Here is a 15,244-nt window from a genome sequence, read left to right as displayed (position 1 = left end):
GAAGGAGCTGCTGGGAGCAAGGAGGCTGCGGGGCCTGGGCGTAGGGGGTACGAGCAGAGCAGGAGCCCCGCAGTGATGCCTGCTCCGGCCTGGCTCACCCCCGCGCCTCCCTCCCTTGCACCCCATCTTCGCAGGACCAGCTTCTACAGGGCGTCGGGGTGCGCCGCGCTGCATCCCTAGCGGGCAGGACACTCGCTGTTAACGGAACGTCCTGAAATTAACCACCGAGGCTGCCAGGCTTACGGCACCTGCCAGGTTCCCTGCGGCTTTTGCTCGGCGGCGTCATCCGCTTTCAGCTGGATGCAAAATTTTGGTTTCGCTAGACTTTACATACACAGGTAACACCAGAAGGTTTTTGGTAAGAGTTTAGTATTAATGCACTTGAGGCCACAGAGGAATTTATTACTAAGCAACTTTTTCATTGTCAAAAATCTCTTTCCATGATTTTTTCCTACTATTCATGAAAAAAAATGGTTTTGTGAATCCTTGTGTAAATGTGGAGCAGAGTAGGGATAAAATGTTGTTTGCGTGATTCAGCCAGAATCCTTGTTGACATTGAAAGTAAGAGAGTAGACTTCAGCCCTAGAAATATTATTTTGCATAAAGTTCATTTAGGGCGGTTTCATTTTTTTTTTCCCCAAGGCCACGGCTTAGTTAGATGAAGTGGTTTTGCCTGCAAGTTTAGCACCTTGCCCCATGATCTGTCTAGATCTCCTAGAGGGAACAGGCTGTGCTCTGTTCACTGCATGGATGGGAGGCTTTATGTGAAACTGCAGGGACCAAAGGAAATGGAGCAGGGGATGGTGCTGCTGAGCGAAAAGCAAATAATTGCTGTAATTTAGTATTAGACCTTCATACCCTTTCACATGTCCACACTAAAAAAAATTAAGATTTTCCTGAGGCCAGACAAAAAATTTGCTAGAGCCATGAATCTTCTTGTCTTTAATAAAGACCAGCTGTTAGCCTGTTCCCAAATAAGCTGCAGGAGCTGGGAGTACTGTGGAATTGAGAAAAACATAACTGGGACTGTGAAGACACTCTGATGTGAAGAAGCTCCCTTCTTCCCAGTCCTTTGTCACTCACTCTGTTTACCCCTCTAGCTTCATCATTTTGCTCTCCTTTTTTCAGGTAGGGCCAGGGGAAAAGGCTGTACTCGAACTGTTAATTAGAATTTGCTTTTATTAACTGCTTATAGTTAAGGTATAACTCAGCTGGTTATATATCATGATATATAATATATATTATGTAATTAAATAATAGACTGGTTGGATAGCACTCAGCTGGTGCTGAGCGCAGGAAGAAGTGAGCGTGCACTGCTGACTCAGGTGGGCTTTGCCGTGGAGAGAGTCAGGGAAAACCCCAGCTGAGGTCGTTTAGCTGAAACTTCAGAATGAAATGGATCGTGATTGTTGCTTTATTGTTGTCGCTGAATAAGGTCGCGGTAATGAGATTTAGACACGTGTTCGCTGTGTGCAGATAAACAGCTGCAAACCCGTGCATGATGTAGCCTAGTTCTTCCGCGCATGCTGGAACCGAACACTTGCCGCTTGAGCACACGTGCTTCTGCAAGCGTGAGCCCGTTATGAAGCCCGTGTACATTTTCTTTCTTTTTTAAATTCATTTTGGCTCAGGATACGGTTACGGTTATTTTGTTAGAATCTCTCATGCATGTAATCTTCTCGTGAGATTACTGTATTTAAATTATAGTCCTGTTACAAGCCTCTCCCGCAAAACGTATCTCGTGGTGCAGCGTACACGGTATCTCCTGAGAACAGCCTCCCAGAAAATATGCATGTTTGTAGAGCTGAATGAAATAATGGTGGAGGAATTACAGCCAGAGATAATACAGAGATCAGTAACTGTGGTATAAGCTGCTTCTTGCAAATTTATACTTTAAGTAAATTAGTATTTGAAGACTGAGAAGATCCCAGCTTTCATGGAAGACCTGTGGAGTGTGCAGGCTACATCTGATGTTGATGACTTAGTGCCACTTTGCTGAACTGTGTGACTTCGTTGCGGTTCGCTAGACAGTAAAATGAGACCCAAATCCCAGGCAGCGGGCTGTGTAATTGTGATCCGCTGGTGAAATGCTCTTTGGCTAGAAATCTATTAGGATTTTCTTAGAATATTAGAATTTACTCACAGCTTAGGTTGAGCTTTCATTAATTAGTTCTCTCTGCACTAGGCATCTCAGCATAGCTTTAGGGTATCAATTCTTTGTGCTTAGCAGGACAAGTTCACGCTCGTCTGTAGTGGTGTGTAGCGTGATACGGGCCCGTGGGTTCAAGGGAGAGCAAGACACTGCAACTACACAGCTGCTTCCTCCCTGCACCACTTGGAAAGGGCATTATATACACAGCCTGTCTCACCATGCCTAGAGGTACGACCAAACAGTCCCTGGCAAACGCCGTCCCTTTCTTGAGGGACCAGCTCCAGCCTCACCTGCGGTTTTCTGGGCAGGGGATTTGGCTTTGCAAGAGGCCTCGAAATGGCTCCAAAATGGGAAGAATAAAGATACTTGTAAAATTAGTACATGGCTTACAATGTACTCACACCATAACAATGCTACGCAGCGAAGACCGACTGTTGCGTTAGCTGTGACATTAAGAAACACTCTGTAATTACACTAGTGTCGATAACAGGAGAATTTGAACCAGACTGGGAATAAAAGTACTATTCAAACAACTTTGGAAATGTTGGAGAAAGGGAAAAAGGAGAGGAGGAAGGAGTCTGCTGAAGTAGGCTTTTCTATGGCAGAACGCGTAAGAGAGAAAGGAAGTCACTTACAGAAGGGTGACTGGAAACAACGGTTTTTGAGTTTAATCCTCGATGCCGATGTGAGTGCACGTGAGGTCTCCATCCGCCCGCACACGCTGGGTCTGTTGAAGTGTCAGAGACCCCAGGACTGTTTGTATCACGGATTGCTTTGTTGAACAGCATCCATGAGATTCTAAAGGATTTGTAAGCATTGGATGTATCAGTCCTCCCTCAGAATGTTATCTGATGTACAATTGTTATCTAAATCAGCGCAACATGATTCCCCTTCAGTGTCAGTTCTTGAAAACATAGAACCTTGTGCAATGAATTTGATTTGGATTTGGTGTTTGACAGAAGGCGCACACAGTTTTATTTGCAGAAGCTGTGCCCACACCCTGTATGTTACATGATGGGAAAAAAAGTGTTGTCGCATGTCTTCTGTTTGAATTGTCTGCCTTGCACCATGCCTGTGCTCACGTGCTCAGCAGCTGTGAAAGATGTTCTTCCCCTTTGCCTTTTTTTTATGAAAATACATTATGCACTTGAGTTATGAATAAAAGATCAAGGGCAAATCCGTGTAATGCTTTACTATGTACTTGTTAATAAGCCCTACTTTATGGCACTCGCGCTCTTTTGCAAGCAGATCCTCTTCTGAGGGAGATTCTGCCATTTAGTGTTTCCTTATGCTTTTTCTTCAAAGTGAAAAATTTGTTAGGGCTTCTTATTCACACATACTGCTGGATTTCAGCAGATGAGATTTCCACTGTATGTAAGTCTCACTGCTGGATCGGTGGATAATGTGTTATTTTAGCTCAGTATCATACTTTTTCTTGCCTGGCTCACTTCTTGGGAACTCTGTTTCTAGAGCTGCCTGAGCGATGTGAAGACCACTCTGCTCTAGGAATGACATACCCCTTTCACAAAAGTGTCTGGGTTAAAGGTCTGTAACTCTGCAAGAGCTCAGAATTTATTCCTAAGAGGGCTCTATCACAGTTCTTTGCAGTGGATTGAGATTGGATTGGAAGTTTTGCCTGGAAGCGCTAGCATCTGCTCGCAGGACACAGTGTCTGCTTCTCGGTGAAACCAGCATCCCTCGCCGCTGCTCTGGTAACAAGCCAGACTTGGGCCTCACGCATCTGCTGGGGCCAGACGTCTCTTTTCCTCTTTGGCATGCCACCCTTCTCAGAAAGTGCACTCTTCTCTCTGGCCTGATGGAGTTGTGCCCTGGCGAAATGTTGCGTTGGCTCGATATTCAGGTGTGAGACTGCTGAGGGGCACTGAATGTTACGGGATATGTTGCTGAAGGATCCTTAGGTGGCACCTTGAAGTCAGTTCTGAATCAAAGCATAAGCCTAGAACTGGAAGTACTATTTTTATTTCTTTCTTTTTTTTAACTATTGTGTGTAAAAATCACCTGGAGTGATGAAAGTTCCCATGTGGCTCTTTAGCTGAAATCTTCTGTCCAAAATCCAACTTAGATGGTTCTTTTTCTTCCCAGAGTCACTCCTTCAATTTCTGCTGGAAATTATTGCTTCTTCTCTGAGTGCCTTGAAGTTCTGCTCAGTGTTGCTAAATGCTGATAAACAGCTTCTACACTTCTCATTATGCGTGGGCGACTTGTTTCGTATTTATAGCCTGTGTATTCACACTGCAAGATGTAAGGTGATATGTATACGCTCCATTGCTACTACAGACCTCACTGCATACTACCCTTTCTTTCTAACATTCATTGCTGCTTCTTTTAAAACACCTACCTTTTTTTTAGCACCCACGGCATCTGATGAAGTCAGCTGTCCCATGATTTCCTGAAAGCATGAATGCTAATTTAGCACTTTGTCATAAGGAATGACCTCAGACCTGTGAATGATGTCACTTCATTAGTATATCAGGTTTAAGCATAGCTCTGCTGTGACTTTTGGAACACACGCTTTAAGCTCAGGCTAAATTTTCCCTGAGCTGTATTGAAGGTTATGTAGGCATCTGCTGGAAGTGGAATGTGCTTCATCCTCCTCCCTTTGAAGGAGGGTGCTTTGCTTTTCCATCAGAACTGTAGCTGCTCTTCAAATGAGCTGCGTTGGTTCTGCAGCTGAACAGGTAACAACCTTAGGGTGGTCCTGACACATATTTTACATTTAGGTCACCAGCCTGTTTAGCCCAGATTTTCAAGTTTCGCTCTTCTCAGGCTGCATTTTGATGGGTTTGGCCAATGGCTTGTGTTTAGCAGGGAAGAGTTATGTGATGCTTTTACTACTGATGTCATTTCATCAAAGGAAATTATATTATGGTACAGCACAATGACTGGAACATCCTGTGTGAAGAAATAGAAGCAGTTGGATTGCTTTCATTTATTATTTGAGAAGCGCAGATGCATTTCTAAAGCCGTTATGATTAAAATTCTAAGGTTTTTGTTCTTTTCAAAGGGCGAATCTAATTCTAATTTTTCAAAAAGTGTTATAGCTTAAACATCTCTGTATTTGCTAATGGCAAGGTTTCCATGTCAGAATGCTGCACGGAAGCTTGTCAGGAGTGACAGGTTTTTGTAAGACTCCCTTACCGCCACGCCATTCCCCAAGCGCCTGCACGCCAGACTCGCTGCGTTTTCTCCACTCGGCCCCCAGAACTTCTGCCCAGGTGATGTTCATCTCCCTGCCTCGGTGGCCAGGATCTTCATCATCCTGTGCAACCACAGACGGCTTCAGTGCTTATTCGAACAAGACCAATGGTTACTGGGCAGAGTGAATTGATTCTTCAAGCCCTGCCAACATGACATCACTGGCTTTATGAAAATCGATTTTAAAATTATTACAGCATGCTAATGAACATTAGTAACTACAGTATTTGAAAAAGCTGATGCAATGCTCCTTGCTTTGAACAGGGGCAGCACTAACGAGCTTAAATCCCAAAGGAAGCTATCGTTTCATCTGACTGGTCACGTAGGTGTTGAAGCCCGTACGCACGGGTGGTACCAGGCGCTTAAAAAAAGTAACACGGACGTCTAAGTTAACATCTCCTCACATCGCACCTTTAAATCCTCCTTACGAGGGTTATGGAGCACTTGGTGGGTACTCTGGAACTGCAAGAGAAGACAAGCAATACTTGCTCTTTTCTCTTTCTGAGGCACCACCTCTTTTCTCTTTCTGAGCTGCTGTGGAGTACCAGATTCTGCTGGTTTGAAAATCAGAAATCAGATCCAGAAGTGAGAGACGGAGCCTCGGCTCAGGAGCCCAGCAGTCGCTTCGGAATTAATGAATTGATCAAGGTAAAAAGCAAGGGTCTGATTAACTCTTCAACTCTCAGGTTTGAATTTGAAAAGCCTGGAAGTATACAAATTCGTGGCTTTTTGCCTTACCCTTGAAAGTTGTACGTTTTACATTAACATGTTAGGTTAACTATTTATTTTTTTGAATTACGGCCACATTTTCAGAAGAATCTCGCTGAAGCATCTGCAACTCACGCACAGTCGGCAACAGAAACCGGCACATGGCAACCTCCTCACGCCAAGATGTCACTCTAAAGCCTCCCCGCCGGGTTTTGGTTAACGTTTTGTGTAAAGCTTTATTTTATCGCAAGTTTCTCATCCCGAGTAACCTCTTCCCGCCCGCGTCTGGTGCGTGCTGGAGCGAAGCGCTCGGCGCGGCCGGACCTTTGCTGAGCCGCCGAGGCAGCTTCTTGGCTTAACTTCCGCGGATGTTTTATGCGGCGCTTATCGAGCCCAGGCCCGGGCTTAGCCTCACCCAGCCGCCCCGCTCCCCCTCAGCCTCCTCCTCCTCCTCCTCCCGCCGCGCTCGGCCTGGGAAGAGGGGCCGGGGGAGCCCCGCCGCCGCCCCCCGGACGCGAGGTGGCGGTGCCGGCACGGCCGCGGAGCCAGGGCCGCCGCCCCCCGGTAAAGAGCGGGGGGGTAGGTGGGCTGCGGCGGCGCCGAGCGGGGCCCGCCTCCCGCCGCCGGTCACCCCGCCGCCGCCGCGCGTGGGGCGCTGCTGGGGAGATGAGCGGTGCGAGCGGCGTGACAGCGCCACGGGCCTGCCCCAAAGTCACGGGTGGGGGGGCAGCCGGGAGCCCCCCGCGCCGGGCCGGGGCCGAGGGGGGCGGAGCGGGGCGGAACTTTCCCCGAACTCGGGGGGAGCGGGCTGCAGCGCCCCCCGGCAGCCGCCCCGGTGCTGGCCCGGTCCCGGCCCGACTCCTTTAAGATGATGCAATCGGCGTCGCCCTCCGCGCCCCCGTCCCCGCGGCGCTAAGCCGAGCCCAGCCGAGCCGCAGGGCGCGGGAGCGGCCCCACGGGCCCGGGGTGGGGGGGGGGTACCGGGGGGCCATGGCCGCCCAGCCCGCTGCTGCCCCCGGAGCCCCGCAGCCCCCGGCGCCGGCCGCGGGGTTTCTGCAAGTCATCTGAGGCAGGCGGACCCCGCCCCGCCCCGCCCCGCCCGCACTCGGGGAGGGGGGGCGTTTGGTGCTTCTCCCCCATCGCCTCGCTTTCCCTCGTCCCCCGCCACGGTTAACTTTCCCGTGAGTCGGTTCCACTCCTGAGACCTACATGGATGTCGCTAAGAGCGCTTCTCTCGCCTTGGCCGTCCCTCGCCGGGAGCGGCTCTCACACCGCCCGGGCTCTGCGTGCCTCTACGCGTGTCCCGAGTGTCTCCACATCGTGCTTTCCTTTCCAAGGGCTACGCGTTAATTGTAACGAGGTAAGGCTCGCGGTTCTCGTCCCCCCGTGTGCATGTCTAAACGAGAGGTTTCTTTTAAGATGAAGTACGTATTTTCTTTTGAGCGGCAGAGTCATATGTGGTCCTTCCATCGGTTGGTACTTGTGAAAAAGAAGCGTAGAACTTGCAAAAAAATAGAGCTATTTAGCAGGAGATGCAGCTCAGCTTCCTAAAGCGGTCAGCTTTTCTCCGATGCAGCCCCTGTGGTGCTTAAAAGAATAATTTGTGTCTTCTTTTGTTTTCCCTTCTGACAGACCTGCAAATGACCATAGGCTTGGCTTGACCTTGATTTCGATGGCTTTGTTGGAAGATCTAACGATGTGATTGCGTTTCATGAAGTGATTGCTCTCCAGCCTCTATGGCTTAGGCTGTAAGCCACTTCTGCCACACTGTCACTCGTGGACAATTCAGATTTTCTTTAAACAAACCTTTTGCCTGTTTTTATTTTCTCGCTTCCCGCACCACCCCCCCTCACCCCCCCATTTCTCCTCAGTGTTGGGAGCCTTGTTCTGCACTTTGATGTGATTGATAGTCCTGCTGCTTTGTGCTGCTGAATTCTGTTTTAAAGTACAATGGCTCTAAGTGGCAACTGCAGGACTTACCTTCCTCCTCGAGAGCAGGGGACGGGGCTGCACTCCTTCCCGGAGGTAGTGGAGCTGAACGTGGGCGGCCAGGTTTACTTCACTCGCCACTCCACCTTGGTTGGCACCCCTCACTCCCTGCTGTGGAAAATGTTCACCCCAAAGAGAGACACGGCCAACGACCTGGCCAAGGACTCCAAGGGAAGATTCTTCATCGACAGAGATGGTTTCCTTTTCCGCTATATTCTGGACTATCTCAGGGACAAGCAAGTGGTTCTGCCCGACCACTTCCCGGAGAAGGGAAGGCTCAAGAGGGAGGCCGAGTACTTCCAGCTCCCGGACTTAGTCAAACTCCTGACTCCCGATGACAGCAAGCAAAGCCCCGATGATTACTGCCACAGTGACTACGAAGAGGTCTCCCAGGGCAGCGACACGAGAATATGCCCACCCTCATCGCTCTTACCGCCTGATCGGAAGTGGGGATTCATTACCATCGGGTACCGGGGGTCATGCACTATCGGCAGGGAGAGCCAAGCAGATGCCAAATTCAGGAGGGTCCCAAGGATTTTGGTTTGTGGAAGGATTGCTCTGGTCAAAGAGGTCTTTGGAGAAAGTTTGAATGAAAGCAGAGACCCAGACAGGGCCCCGGAAAGGTACACATCCAGGTTTTATCTCAAGTTCAAGCACCTGGAGAGGGCTTTCGACATGTTGTCCGAGTGCGGATTCCACATGGTGGCCTGTAACTCCTCGGTGACGGCTTCCTTCGTCAACCAGTACACAGACGACAAGGTCTGGTCCAGCTACACCGAATATGTCTTCTACCGTAAGTACAAGGCATTTCTGAGGGAAATGCAACTGCCTCTTTTAAGCCGCTCTCTTCCGCTGACCGTACGATTCTCAAAGCACAAAGAGTGCAAATTTCCTCCTGTCTGCTGCGGACCGAGGCTTTATTTAGATCGGGGGGGCGGGGGGGGTACGCCTCGGTTTAAGCTTTCAAAATTAAAGCAAAGCTGAACTCAGTGGCTTGGCCTTGGCTAGGTGGCAGCACAGACTGCCGAAAGCAGCCCAGCCCCGTGGCCGAAGGCTGCTGCTGCCTCTGGCTGGGTAAATCAGCCGTCTGACTGCCTCGCACGCTTCCCCGGGGCGTGCGGGACACAGTATAAGCCTTGCAAACACACTGCCGATTTAATTACAGAAAATCTTCAAATGGGATTCAATTTACAAAGGTAATAGCTGCTTGATAATAGTCAAGCGCAGTCAGCCAAGCCATCTGTCAACAAACCTGACACACTTACACGCAGGGAAGGGAAGGCAAAATCCCATCCCCCTGGCTGCTTTTCAACAGGAGGCGGCCTCGGAGCCAGCTGATGTGCTCTGAAATGAGGGCTCGGAGCAGAAAGAGGCAAGTTGCTGCGCCTTGTTATGCAACACGGCTATGAAAAACAAACTATCCTCATAATGAGAAGTATCTGCCCTGCTTACCGCAATCACATCAGATCACATACTGTTGTGGTAATTTTAGCTGATAGCTCTAGCAGGCTCATTAACTTCCGAAGCCAATATTCAGGTGGAGGCACCGTTACCAATGGTAACACGAGGGTAATTTTGATTGTGTAATTCTGTATCAGAAAATCATTCCACAACTGCTGTGCTTGAATATTTGAGAGGTTCAGGAGGCTGTTTTCCTCCATTTCTGTTTCAGGAGGGTGAAGGATGGAACATTTCCCTGGTCCATTTGTAGAAATGGACTTTAGCCAGCTGCTGGTTTGGACAGCGCGGCTTGGAGAAGCCTAATGCTTTGCCGGCAGACCTGCTGCGCCGGGCACGGCACTTACAGTTAGCAGGCTCGCTGACGGGGAGAGCTGACAAAAGTTTTAGATGAAAGATGTATCGGGAAGTGAACGGTTTGTGTGTAATCCTGGCTTCAGTGCCATCTACTCTTGTGCCTGGGCTCAACGGGCAGCCCTAATCTGCTTATGCAACGATGCTTCAGTTAGCATCCTGAAAAGCCATCTGTATTTCTGACATGCATAGCTTTACTTGAAATTAGTTTTCTAGCTGGATTTCTTAGCAAAATTGTTCTAAGGTCATGGATCCGCTTATATTCTCACTGGGACAGATGATTTCTGTCATTAGGCTTCGTCTGTTTGAAATTAGAGTGTCTTGTACGAGTTATAAGAGGAGAATTACTGTAGTTAAAGGAATGGATTAGTATAAATTGTGTTTGCGTTTATATTTAAAATCAGAAAAAATTACAAGTTCCTTCTAGGCACAATGGTTTGCTAACTGAAGAGAGGGTGAAGGTAGGTTTTGTGTGAATTAGCAAACACAGACTCCTGAATTTTGTATTACTCAAGTTTTTACCTTCAGGGATTGCTCATTGCTTCCACATCGCTACAGCCTAGGGTGGGGACTGAGATGAGAGGCACCTTAGACGTTTGGGGGAGTGAAAGTCTATAGTAGGTGTCACAAAATCTTCGCTCAGCAGTGCAGGGAAAGCCCAATCCAATTAAAGTTCCTGGAAAGACTCTTACCCAGTTCAGCAGGCTTTGCATTTGGCTCGTATCAGTTTTGTGGATTTTTGACACCGATACAGTTTGCGAGATGAATTTTGCGAAGGCTCCTTTGCTAGGTGAAGGCTAAAGCAATGACCACAATGCCAAATCACTCTCTTTTATCTCGATCCAAATCATTCTGTTGCACTGTGCCGTTCACTGGGTGCTGTGATAGAGCCGCTGGCGGGCTGCAGAGGTTCTCCAGCCGCATCCCTGGGGTCTGGCTGCGGCCAGCCGACCTGCGAGCAGGCAAATACCTACAAAATTCACCTGGAGCCAAAGACACCCCATCCCAAATTGCCTGAAGTCATTTCATTTGAAACTTCGAGGACCAATAAAATTGACATCTGGCTTCTAGCTGAACGTTACAACTCTCTGCAGCTGCTTAGCCATAATTATTTAATTAGAAGTTGCCAACTGTGTCTCTCTAAGCATTAATTCATCAAGCTGTTGTGATCAGGTTAACGGGCCTAAACACAGGAGGCATCTAATACAACTGGGTAGGAGATGCAGAGGTGGTCTTTGCAGAGCTGCTTAGTAGCTCCTGTGAAATGCACAGCTGGAGGGACTCTCCTGAGCTGGGAAAGGATGATTGTTTCTGAAGGAGGAAGAATAGGGCGAGGAATGTTTTTTTTGATACACCAGATACATTGTATGCTCCAAATACTACTCACAAGGTAAATGCCAGTGGTTGGCACAGAGATAAAGAACATTCTTCATGTGCAAATCCTTTTGAAAGTGGATCGGATGGACCGAAGGGGGCGTAAACTGTGTAGCTACTCACATGGGTACAGCGTGTGCTGTTAACGGAATCGCACAATTAATATTGCATGATGTTTTCTCCCCTTGTTCAAATTTAGGTGCTATTAAGGCTAATGGGAGATTCATGTTCTCTGTGGAGGAGGTTTTCCCGAAATGCAGGGCACGTAGAGACCGTCCAGCACAGCAAACCTGCAGCTGCTTTCCTGAGCGGGTGGAAGACAGGCTGCAAAGCCAGCACTCGGGGTGACAGTGCAACTCTCAGAGTGCAGCTGGACTCCTCTCCCGTTTCAAACAGGCCAATGCACAGGAGGGTTTGGAGACAGGCTGTATTGCTACACTAGAGCCATAATTAAACAGTCCTTTGAAACTCAGTTCCTGCGTGGTGAGTAGGCAGGAGTCACAGTCTGCCTCCTGCTCACAGGTGGGGGGGTATGAGTTGAGGAAAGGAGGTGAGGTTCTGCTCGTGCATTTTCTTTCCCTCCAGTTTCTCTTATGTCAAAGGCATTCTCTTAAATTTTATACCGGCTAAGGTTGGATTTCTAACTTGAACCATTCTGTGGTACATGTGTGTCCCCCCTGCTGTTATTTCCATGATTGTGAAGTAAAACCTCGTATCCCAACACTCTCATTTTTGAAGAGGGTGATAGCCTGTGCTTGGATCTTCATTTTAAAATGTTTTCAACCTTTATGTTGGGATGAATCACAAATGTGCACTTGAACATCTGGTAAATGTTGTGGCGGGGGTGAGGGGTGTTGAAGCATATGGGCTGGCTCAGCCTTTTGTAGCCTGGCCCCATTCCTGACTTCGCAGCGGCAGCAGCACGCTCTTTTTCACCACCTCCCATAACCTACAAACCAGCCCTTTCTGCCTGGTTCCAGTCTTGCAGCATTGCCAGGACTGTGGGTGACAGTCCTGCACGTGGGCGCTGTGACTGCCAGAAGAGCAAAACAACAGGTTGGGAACAGAGAAGGCTTTAGCTTCAGAGAGCAGGTCAGCAACACGGCAGGCGGTGTGCACGTGCCTGCAGAGCAGCTTGGATCTGAGTGACGTGGGATGGGATGGGATGGGATGGGGAAAAACTGCACAGCAGCCCCTGTCTGCATTTGCTACTGCCCCCAAACCCCTCATGCCACGTCCCTTCTCTCTCTGCGTGTCAGTGGCTGGGACTGCAGTGGGGTCTCAGAACAGTTCAGAGTACAGGGGGGAGATCTTGACTCTAATATAGCATGTCAAACCACTTGCTTTTACCCTTGGTAGCTCTGGTAAGGAGCGCAGTTGGCACCATGATGAGCAGGTTGCTCTCTGCTCAGGTGGAGCAATGAAGCCAGGGGAGAGGAGAGCTACTAAGCAAAAAGGAACAAATATAGAAGTAGTACAGATGGAGGAAAAGGAGAGAAAATTCACACACAATCTGGAGAGAAAGAACTAGGGGAAAGATGTGGGTACTGACAGCTACACCAAGACATGGCGAGGGAGAATTCGTTAGATACGTCAAGCCTTCAGTTTAACCCAAATGTTTTCCCGCAACAAGCAGGTGGAGAGGGGTTGGCAAATGCTCCTTCAAGTTCGCTTGCAGAAAAGAATACAGAGATTTAGACAGACGACTGTCCCTGCCCTTCCTAAGGCCGTGTTTCGAAGTCTGAGCAATCATGAGAACATCAGGACAATCAGTCTGATTTGCTTAAGCCTTGCCTTGTGCCAGCCACTTCATATCTGCATGCGTGGAGCAGCTCAAGCACCTGCAGATGTTCAGAGGAAACTGTGAGACATTCCTGGCACTGTAGCTCTGAAAGCTAGAAATTAATTAACAAGGCCCTTGCTCCTAAAGGACATGTGCCGCCTTCGCCTGCTCCGGGGACAGTTGTAAGTCTTGGCCTTCTCACCTTACTCTTTCAAGCTGGCTGGGTGTGTTTTTCACATGCTGGTAGGAGGCTGATGTGCAGAGATGTTAAGTGGGTTTCAGATTTTCCTGGGATAAACAGATGAATCGTCTGGGGTGGGGCTGTGCAGGAGGGAAGAGAAATGCCAAGTGATACCCTCTGTGAATGTGCTCTGATGGCCGATCACTGGCCACGTATCTCTGGGATAATCCTTGTGTCGTTTATACAACATGATCCACTTGGGACTAATGCAGCCAGCTGTGGCCCCTCGCTTTGTATGTGCAGACAGACCTAAAAGATCCCATACTGATGTACATGCTACTGACTCCTGAATGAGTCTTTTCCTCTCTCTACACTGATACCATTCTATGTTCTAGTAGTTGGTTCTGTCTGGTTTTAAATCAGTGAAGATCAAATTAACCCAAAAGATAACAAAATAAAGTCTAATCCAATGAATAATGCAAGCGTCCCTTCCTGTTGATGGGAGATGTTTCTGTTCCCAGGTAATTGTTATCATCATCGGTGAGTCTGGTCCATCTTGCCAAGCAAAGTTCTCTTGCTCAAGGATACTCGTCTGCAGGTGGTGGGGCTGCAACCAGCCGAGCCTGAGAGCAGGTTCGTGTCAGAAGGACCTTGCTCCTAGCTTTTATGGTCAGACTTGAGTGATGGCTGATGTCTTCCTAGCTTGTCATGGCAGAGTGAAAAGCTTGTGGAGTTTGTTGGTTTGGGAAGAATTATTCTGTAGATGAAAAATGCTCCTATTTATTAGAAACCTTATTGTTAGATCAGTCTAAAAGTCTCCAGCTTAATGGATAACTGACGCAAAAATTGGTAAAATAGTTGGGTAGATACAGGGCTCGGAGTTCATTCTAACAACGTATGGATAGTGATGTTCAGGAACCGGCAAGGATGGCTTTTGGGTAGTGGCCTTTGTCTCTACCCAGTATTCACAGCATGGCTGGGTGTTTCATAGCCCAATGGACATGATCTTCATCGGCTTGAATGTTTGAGATAGGTGTTTAGCATGATTGTACAGATCTGGTATCTTGCTGCTCCAAAATACAGCTTGGCGATGCAAATCCTCCCTCTGCCACAGCACCTGCGCAGCAGCCGGATGGATTTCCCACCAAGGAAAATCCTGCCCCTCTGCCCCGTCTGTGGAGGTCTTGGTGGCGGAAAGGCATTTGGGAGCTCAGGAGATGAAATCAGCGCTGCCTGAAGAGGTTCTTGAGTGGGTTTTGGTCTGGTGTTTGCAGCTTCCCTCTCTTTCCAAGCTGCCAGGAGGGCTGCGTGCGCTTCGTGCAGTGCAGGAATCGGGGGGGCAGTGGAAATATTCGCGCGGGGTTCCGTGAAGTGAGGGCCTGGCTGCGGGCACGGCTGCTTCGCGTCCTCGCTGCGCCCGGCCACCCCCTCTGCTGCCGCGGGATCAGCGGGTACGATTGGAGGCAGAGCCTCACCTGGGAAGCTTTCATTGCTGCTGCTGCTCCGTGATCTAGAAAGAGACTGTAACGACTCCAGGATTAACCAAGGAGGGCTGGCATCTGGCGGGGGGGGAGGGGGGAATACAGTGTGTTTTAAACTGCAGTCTTGAGCCAGATGTTTTCCAGGAGCAGCGTGCATGAGGTCCCACAGTGTAGACTGGCTGACCAGAGGAGGGTTTTGCTGTAATAAAAGTGGATGGGTGCCTGTGAGGTGTTCCCTTGCTGGTGTCCCGCGGGGGTGTGGACAGGGAGTGCCCAGCCTGCTGCCTCGGGACGGCAGGATCACGGATGGAAGTGGCCCAGCATCCTTGGGTTGCTCTCGTGGCGTGGTGTGGAAATGGCTCCCGCCAGCCGATTCTCTGCAGCTTTATTCAGCCTGGTGAGGTCTGGCCTTTTTTAAAATTCGCTGAAATGTAGTGGTGGTTCTTACTAAAACAAACTCTGAAAGAGCAAAGGCGTGTAAATAAGAAAACATAACAGAGATATTTGCCATTCAGTGAATAGCTGCAACATATTGTGTACAAAGACAA

General features: G+C 48.9%; 1 protein-coding gene across 1 annotated transcript in view; it reads left to right on the top strand.

Moving 5' to 3' along the window:
- The first annotated feature begins 6,588 nt into the window (after positions 1-6,588).
- Positions 6,589-15,244, top strand: part of KCTD16 (potassium channel tetramerization domain containing 16) — a 79,550-nt gene continuing 70,894 nt past the window's right edge. Inside the window, exons 1-2 of the mRNA XM_064458226.1 lie at positions 6,589-7,436; positions 7,709-8,858. Of these exons, the coding sequence (XP_064314296.1) occupies positions 8,027-8,858 (832 nt within the window). The 5' untranslated portion in view covers positions 6,589-7,436; positions 7,709-8,026. The remainder of the gene's footprint in view (positions 7,437-7,708; positions 8,859-15,244) is intronic.

Source organism: Phalacrocorax carbo, chromosome 8 (assembly GCF_963921805.1).
Source record: "Phalacrocorax carbo chromosome 8, bPhaCar2.1, whole genome shotgun sequence".
Classification (NCBI taxonomy): domain Eukaryota; kingdom Metazoa; phylum Chordata; class Aves; order Suliformes; family Phalacrocoracidae; genus Phalacrocorax; species Phalacrocorax carbo.
Note: the sequence above shows the minus strand (reverse complement) of the source record. Positions and strands in the feature narration are given on the sequence as shown.